The following is an 8391-nucleotide window of genomic DNA, read 5'->3' as shown; positions in this document are numbered from 1 at the left end:
GCAAACTTGAGTTGTCTGTTAAACACTGTTTACCCAAAAATTTCAATTTGTCAATTTCAAGGTGACGCAACGCCTGGTTATACTGCGTTTCTGTCTAAATGTATAGTGTCTAGAGCCATGGCATAATTGATGATAATAAGAGGTGATTAATTCGGGTGGGACTGTGTAGTACCTCACTGAAGGCCTAGGCCCCAGGCCCACGGCACGCCACTGGTTTGGGTCCATACACAGATCGGCTACACATCATAGGCATACAGGTATTTTTATCCTCCACTACACAATAAACAAGAAAATAGTTAGCTAGTTACGTTATCAACAAGGCAAGCTTACAAAATTGTACATTCAATTTGCAGTAAATGCTTTACCTAGCTAGATTATTTACATCCACTGTTTCACAAGACGACAGCCTGGTTTGCTGYTTGTTTCAGGAGTCCCTAAAACAAACAACACGAATTACAATTTCATACRCATGTCACAACYCCCATAAAYCTAGCRAGCTGGCTACTGTTAGCTAGTCKGCTAGRTTGCTAAATCGCGATTTTCGCAAATGAACTTTATGACAAAAAAATATGCATAATCGTTTGTCTCTACATTAACTAACATATTCCTGTCGACTGTACATTTTTTTGCATGATCGGTTATGACGTTATAATCKCTTACATTTGCTTCCATRCTAGTATTTRTGTCAGGCATCTTTGCAGCAGCTGAGCCGGGTTGCAGCCTATTCATTAGGTACCAAACACAGGAAAATGGACTACCTGAGGTTGTCCAATAAGAAACGCTCGTTTTCGTTTTCCAGTGCAAATTGTTTGCCTACGTGTCCTATGGCGCCACCTCATGTCTGTAATACGTAGCTACTCACCCACAAAGCATGCAAAAAAACCCCAAGGAGGCCGAGATGCAAAAAGTGCCAGTGAAAAGTGCTAACAGGTGATAAACAGCACTGATGTTTAGGCATAGAAGCCCAAACGTATTCTCCTTTTTTATTCATCACATTTGATCACTTTGCATCAAGGCTGACACTCAGTACCACCCCAACTCAGACACCCTACAGGACCAGTGAGTAGCTGTATTCTGCCCAACCGAGCTAAAAGTCAGTAACTGCTCATTTGGTTGAACATTAGTTAATGTCATTTTTGCTACATTAAATACATGCTTAATCATGTGGACAAGGATCCTGCCTCTATTGTATTGTGTTTTGGAGAAAATGGGGGTCATGTTATTTTGCTTGGTAGGGCGGTATTATACACACACACACGTGCACACACAAACACAGACACACACACTCTCTCTTTCTTTTTAAATACATATTTTATTGCATGTATGAGTGCATACAATTAAGTACAAATTGCCACAACTGTAACACAATTAATTTGCAATTCTAACAAGCTCCTTGGTATGTGACAATACTTTTATTCAGCTCAGCTTTTTCCTTCAGTTCCTGAAAGTCCTGTTGAAAGTTGTTGAGCTGGGTCTGAGAGCCTTGGACCACAACGGTACCGGTGTGATAAAGATTCACTGTAATAACATCCTTAAAGTGACTGTCATACACATATGCTTTGACCTGTATGGCATTGTTGATGTCTCTCTCTTTAGTGTTGGGGTAGGCTTGGTGCAGTGCACTACACCAGGCTGCGGGGTGCGCCGTGTAGAAAACATAGTTGGTTTTGATTCTGTTCCACAGGGCTTTTCTGTAATCCACTATCAGAGTCTCAGGATGTTTCCTCAAGACTTCCRCCTTGTGATGTTTCCTAGCCTCAGAATCCATACCTCCAGGGTATAGGATTTCAATGGCCTGCACCATACCTAGATGGATGCTGCCGCTAAGCAGTAAGGGCTTTACTCCAGCCCCCTTAGGTTTTACCTTCAGCAACAGTGACAGTCCTCGTCCTGTTCTTCCAAAACSCCGGAACATTTCAAATAACGTTGTGAACTTMAAGGTTAAAAAAGYTAGTAGGCTTYTCTTCAGTATCTCACGTTGTTGTTGTCTATTTAGTCCTGGGCAATCTGGGTAATTTGTCCCTCTGTCCTAATGTTGCCTGTTGAACATGCAAAACATGCAGAGATCAGAATAATGAAAACAGAAGTACTAACTTAGTCTCAATCTTAAAGTGCATACAGCTCATTACAAGTGCCAACAACAAATCTGCCAGTCTGCCCTTCCCAGGCGCCGTGGACGTTGAATAAGGAGCGATTTGAATGCACTTGTGAAACTGACTATGTATCGCCGTTCCCCTTTTCCAACCAAATTGTAATATTATTACTATCGTCCACTACAGAAACCAAAACTAACCAAGACATCATTATCTTACCAGGATTATGATGATCCAAATCGTCAAAAAACGCTGCGACTGGCAGCATGCGACTTCAATAAAAGAGGTTCCTTCTGCATTTTTCAAAAACGTATAAACGCAGGATTGGATTGGATGCCGCCGACACGTGTCTTCCGGCAGTGTTTTGAGCGGGTCACATGACGACGTTGCAATCTGAATGTGACAGTGTTTTCCATGTTATCATATAATATTTCTCATGCCACTATGCCACTATTCATACACAACAACAAACTACTACTACTACACAGTACTTGTGTTTATGAGTTCGCCAGATCAGAGGCAGTAGGGTGGAGAGAGCGAGATAGTTATAGTTGAGCGAGTCATCCGCTGTACTGTAGGTGGCATATGCTTCGGGAAATGCTTACAGAGAATGCTGCAAGCACACACACACACACACACACACAAGCAGTGTGTGGTAAACCATGATAGTGACTGGATAGTGCTGATAGGTTGAACACTGTCCTTGTCAGAATGTGCTAAATAAATTACCACGAGTGACCATCACTACTAGCCATTTCCCAGAAGATATTATAATCTGGTTGTCAATCTTTACCAGGGTTAATTCGAATTTAAGACACCCAATTCAGGAAGTGATTTTATATTTAAATTTAAAACATTTAACATCATCATTCATCTTTATTTAACCAGGTAGGCAAGTTGAGAACAAGTTCTCATTTACAATTATTATATCCTGCAAAGAACCACTCTGAAACCCCCTAGCTCCCTTTCCCAGCAACGAGCAGAGCGACAACCCCTTTTTTGGAGTCCTGGAGGAGACGAGGTACTGTGGACTGTGTGGAGCTAAAGATCAGAGCTGCTACTCCAGACAGAGAGAGAGAAGGCCTACAGCAGCACCTAGATCTTCTGCACATATTCTGTCATCTGGGCCCTGACAGTAAACATCCTGTTTAAATAAAGGTTGAATAAATAATAATCACCTTTCTGAAGCTCTGTCGGAAGTTGTCTGAAAGGAAGCCATAGAGCAGAGGGTTGGCACAGGAGTTAACATAGGACAGGATGACTGCGGAGTAGAGACAAAACTAATGGTCAATGTCTGTCTCACACTTTTCTCCTTCTCTCTCACCTCTCTATTCTCCTCTCTCTCTCTATCCCACCTCTCTCTCTCTCTCTCTCTCCCCCACCTCTCTCTCTTTCTCTCCCACCTCTCTCTCCCAAATCCTTCTCTCTCTCATTACCCATCCCATCTAACCCTAACCATTCAGAGTTAATACCTTACCTTAACCATTCAGTGTTAATACCTTACCTTAACCATTCAGTGTTAAACCTACCTTAACCCATTCAGAGTTTAATACCTTACCTTAACCATTCAGAGTTAATACCTTACCTTAACCATTCAGAGTTAATACCTTACCTTAACCATTCAGAGTTAATACCTAACCTTAACCATTCAGAGTTAATACCTAACCTTAACCATTCAGAGTTAATACCTAACCTTAACCATTCAGAGTTAATACCTAACCTTAACCATTCAGAGTTAATACCTACCTTAACCATTCAGAGTTAATACCTAACCATAACCATTCAGAGTTAATACCTAACCTTAACCATTCAGAGTTAATACCTTACCTTAACCATTCAGAGTTAATACCTTACCTTAACCATTCAGAGTTAATGCCTAACCTTAACCATTCAGAGTTAATACCTTACCTTAACCATTCAGAGTTAATACCTAACCTTAACCATTCAGAGTTAATACCTAACCTTAACCATTCAGAGTTAATACTTACCTTAACCATTCAGAGTTAATCCTAACCTTAACCATTCAGAGTTAATGCCTAACCTTAACCATTCAGAGTTAATACTAACCTTAACCATTCAGAGTTAATACCTTACCTTAACCATTCAGAGTTAATACCTAACCTTAACCATTCAGAGTTAATACCTAACCTTAACCATTCAGAGTTAATACCTAACCTTAACCATTCAGAGTTTATACCTAACCTTAACCATTCAGAGTTAATACCTACCTTAACCATTCAGAGTTATACCTAACCTAACCATTCAGAGTTAATACCTAACCTTAACCATTCAGAGTTAATACCTAACCTTAACCATTCAGAGTTAATACCTTACCTTAACCATTCAGTGTTAATACCTTACCTTAACCATTCAGAGTTAATACCTTACCTTAACCATTCAGAGTTAATACCTACCTTAACCATTCAGAGTTAATACCTTACCTTAACCATTCAGAGTTAATACCTTACCTTAACCATTCAGAGTTAATACCTAACCTTAACCATTCAGAGTTAATACCTAACCTTAACCATTCAGAGTTAATACCTAACCTTAACCATTCAGAGTTAATACCTTACCTTAACCATTCAGGTTAATACCTTACCTTAACCATTCAGAGTTAATACCTTACCTTAACCATTCAGAGTTAATACCTTACCTTAACCATTCAGAGTTAATACCTTACCTTAAACCATTCAGAGTTAATACCTAACCTTAACCATTCAGAGTTAATACCTAACCTTAACCATTCAGAGTTAATACCTTACCTTAACCATTCAGAGTTAATACCTAACCTTAACCATTCAGAGTTAATACCTAACCTTAACCATTCAGAGTTAATACCTACCTTAACCATTCAGAGTTAATACCTAACCTTAACCATTCAGAGTTAATACCTTACCTTAACCATTCAGAGTTAATGCCTAACCTTAACCATTCAGAGTTAATGCCTAACCTTAACCATTCAGAGTTAATGCCTTACCTTAACCATTCAGAGTTAATACCGTAACCTTAACCATCAGAGTAATACCTAACCTTAACCATTCAGAGTTAATACCTTACCTTAACCATTCAGAGTTAATACCTAACCTTAACCATTCAGAGTTAATACCTAACCTTAACCATTCAGAGTTAATACCTTACCTTAACCATTCAGAGTTAATGCCTAACCTTAAACCATTCAGAGTTAATGCCTAACCTTAACCATTCAGAGTTAATACCTAACTTAACCATTCAGAGTTAATGCCTAACCTTAACCATTCAGAGTTAATACCTAACCTTAAACCATTCAGAGTTAATACCTTACCTTAACCATTCAGAGTTAATACCTAACCTTAACCATTCAGAGTTAATACCTTACCTTAACCATTCAGAGTTAATACTAACCTTAACCATTCAGAGTTAATACCTAACCTTAACCATTCAGATTAATACCTTACCTTAACCATTCAGAGTTAATACCTAACCTTAACCATTCAGAGTTAATGTCTAACCTTAACCATTCAGACGTTAATACCTTACCTTTAACCATTCAGAGTATACCTTACTTAACCATTCGTTAATGCCTAACCTTAACCATTCAGAGTAATGACTAACCTTAACCATTCAGAGTTAATACCTTACCTTAACCATTCTGAGTTAATGCCTAACCTTAACCATTCAGAGTTAATGCCTAAATGTAACCTTAAACACTTAAAAATTTGACATTTGGAACAATTTCTTAATTTGACGTTTGAGAAACATGGATGAACGTCTAATTCTGAGGTGAGACTGTGAGATCTAGTTGCACAAAACAACAACACAGAGAAGTGTTTAATGACCAAATGAAAGAACGACAGAAACATCCACTGTCAGAGAGTTCAAACAGCCGAACCAAACATTTCTAATAATGCAGTCTTGACCACAACGAGCAACCAAAATGATGGTACTGTAGCTAACACAGAAACACAGAAGAAAAGCAGAATGATTTTGACCTATGACCCCCCCACCTTGACCACGATGAGCAGGTAGCAGAGACAGATGACCAGGAGGGGCCCGAAGAACCCCAGCGTAGCCGTGTACAGTATAAACACGGTCGACCACACGTCCTGCGGCTCCGGCCAGCTAATGTTACACGAGTTGAACGTGTCCTGAACGCCGGAGAACACGACCACGGGCAGGACGACCACCAACGACAACGCCCACACCACGGCGCTCACCACCTTCGCCACTCGCGGTCGCCGCCATTTTGTAGACCGTATGGGGTGGACCACGGCCAGGTAGCGGTCGATAGACATCACGGTCAGACAGAAGATGGAGGTGAACTGGCTCATGGAGTCAGCGGTCATCAGCACGCGACACAGGAAGGAGCCGAACAGCCAGTAGGAGAGAACGTTCTGGAAGGAGGAGGAGGAGGAGGAAGAGGAGGAGGAAGGGATTACTTTATTGTAACTTGTCTTCTGCTTTATTCAAACCCCTCAGAAAGACACACAGATACAGAGGTTGGCGCAGAGGGGCGTTTAGAGCTTAAGTGCCTTGCTTAAGGGCACAACGGCAAGAGATGAGATGGCATCTTGGACACTGATGCCAGAAACCGTTCAGTTACCCTTCCTCCTGACCAGGTGTTGCCTTGTCGGAGCTAGGATTCAAACCAACAACCCTCTGGTCGCTGGCCCACTCCTCTAACCTCTAGCCTCGGACCTCTAACATCTAGGCTACCTGGGTGGTGAGGAAGGGAAGCCCCAGGATGTACAGTTCATCTCTAACCTGTAACCTCTGACCTCTAGGCTACCTGGGTGGTGAGGAAGGGAAGCCCCAGGATGTACAGTTCATCTTTAACCTGTAACCTCTGACCTCTAGGCTACCTGGGTGGTGAGGAAGGGAAGTCCCAGGATGTACAGTTCATCTCTAACCTCTAGACTACCTGGGTGGTGAGGAAGGGAAGTCCCAGGATGTACAGTTGGTCTGCGACCGCCAGGTTCAGGATGTAGATGTTGGTGACGGTCTTCATCTTGGCGTAGCGCAGCACCACGTAGATGGCCAGGGTGTTACCGATCAGGCCGACCACGAACACGCTCAGGGAGATGACCGCAGTCATCAGGGTACTGCTGCCCTGGAACGGGACACTGGACCTATTGGAGGAGGAACTGGGGAAGAAGGATGGGGAGGGGAAGGACGGGGTTGCAGGACCAGAATCAGGGTAGGAGAAGTGATACCCCAGGTTGGGAGTTGAGGTGTTGGGGTCACCAGAGAGCGGTGTCCAGCCTGTCCTGGTGTCCAGAGGTGTCCAGAGGCTCCATTGTGGATGTAGGGTGTGTAGGGGAGGAGAGGAGAGGGGAGGGAAAAGGAGGAGACCTTCAGACCTGCAGCAGAAGAGACAGAACATTAAAAGAGGTGTGTGTGTGTGTGTGTGTGAGTCTCTGTGATAAAAGGAATGCAACTACGTCTACTGTAAAACTCCAGTAAAAATGTACGATTCTGTGCGTGTGTGTGCGTGCGTGCGTGCGTGCGTTAGTGATGCGTGCGTCAGCTGTTTGTTCAATCGCAATTGCTAATAAGCCATCCACAACCGCCCGACTACATGTGATGAACGGAACGTCTGAGGTCATGCAGTTCCTGTTATCTTCTCCTGCCCAAGTTCCCAACAGCATTTGGAGGTTGGCCGTCACTGTAAATAACAATTTGTTCTTAACTGACTTGCCTAGTTAAATAGAGATTAAATAAAACTGTTAGAAATAAATATAAATGTGTGTGTATTTGGTGCGCATACGGTTAGGCCCTAAAGCTTAGACTTCTGCACTAATGCCAGATAATGAATGTTTAAACATCGACGCAGCCCACTGATATGAACTGCACCATAGTAATACATTCATGGATATTTTTGATGCACTGTCTTCCCTTTTATACAACCCGCGCGGACTGTGGGTTATGAGTCAACCCGTGGGGACTGTGGGTTATGAGTCAACCCGCGGGGACTGTGGGTTATGAGTCAACCCGCGCATCACTAGAGTGCGTGTGTACTGCAGAGCTTGGCATTCAGACATCCCAGACATCCAAGTGCCCACTGAGAATACATGGTGGGTGGAGACACACACTGGCGATTCCAAGAAGTTACACACGCACAAAGACACACACATATATGCAGTCACCCGTACTTGAACCTGACGCACTCCTCACACACACACACACACACACACACACTATCATGAAGATCATGATTAGGTGATTATTGGGGTCAGGTGTGTTCGCTGGTGCTGGGGCAAAACTGTGACACCAATCAGGCCCTCGAGGACTGGAGTTGCCCACCCCTGTGTGTGTCCCC

The 8391-nt window shown here is 42.7% G+C and overlaps 1 protein-coding gene across 3 annotated transcripts; it reads right to left on the bottom strand.

Annotated features, from left to right (window-relative positions):
* Positions 1-1298: 1298 nt before the first annotated feature.
* LOC112075413 (somatostatin-like receptor F_48D10.1) lies at positions 1299-7914 on the bottom strand. Of its 3 annotated transcripts, none has more exons than XM_024142417.2 (4): positions 6994-7914; positions 6080-6466; positions 3272-3297; positions 1299-2039 (listed from the first exon to the last, which is right to left on the bottom strand). In XM_024142417.2, the coding sequence occupies exons 1-4, from the start codon at positions 7453-7455 to the stop codon at positions 2030-2032; spliced, it is 885 nt and encodes a 294-aa protein (XP_023998185.1). In that variant the 5' UTR covers positions 7456-7914; the 3' UTR covers positions 1299-2029. The 3 variants fall into 3 exon arrangements, with proteins under 3 accessions (XP_023998185.1, XP_023998183.1, XP_023998184.1); XM_024142415.2 differs by having other exon boundaries at positions 1299-2486; positions 3272-3354; positions 6994-7913; XM_024142416.2 differs by having other exon boundaries at positions 3272-3354; positions 6994-7912.
* Positions 7915-8391: the final 477 nt, after the last annotated feature.

This window comes from Salvelinus sp. IW2-2015, unplaced genomic scaffold (genome assembly GCF_002910315.2).
Source record: "Salvelinus sp. IW2-2015 unplaced genomic scaffold, ASM291031v2 Un_scaffold3144, whole genome shotgun sequence".
In the NCBI taxonomy this organism is placed as follows: domain Eukaryota; kingdom Metazoa; phylum Chordata; class Actinopteri; order Salmoniformes; family Salmonidae; genus Salvelinus; species Salvelinus sp. IW2-2015.
Note: the sequence above shows the minus strand (reverse complement) of the source record. Positions and strands in the feature narration are given on the sequence as shown.

Excerpts from the sequence above, each read along its gene's own strand:
- LOC112075413 (XM_024142415.2), bottom strand. The coding sequence starts at position 7,455 with ATGTTCTGTCTCTTCTGCTGCAGGTCTGAAGGTCTCCTCCTTTTCCCT. Across the intron at positions 3,355-6,079 it reads ACCTGCTCATCGTGGTCAAG|TCATCCTGTCCTATGTTAAC; the intron begins GTGGGGGGGTCA and ends TCTACTCCGCAG. Across the intron at positions 2,487-3,271 it reads TCCGACAGAGCTTCAGAAAG|ATTGCAACGTCGTCATGTGA; the intron begins GTGATTATTATT and ends TGTCACATTCAG.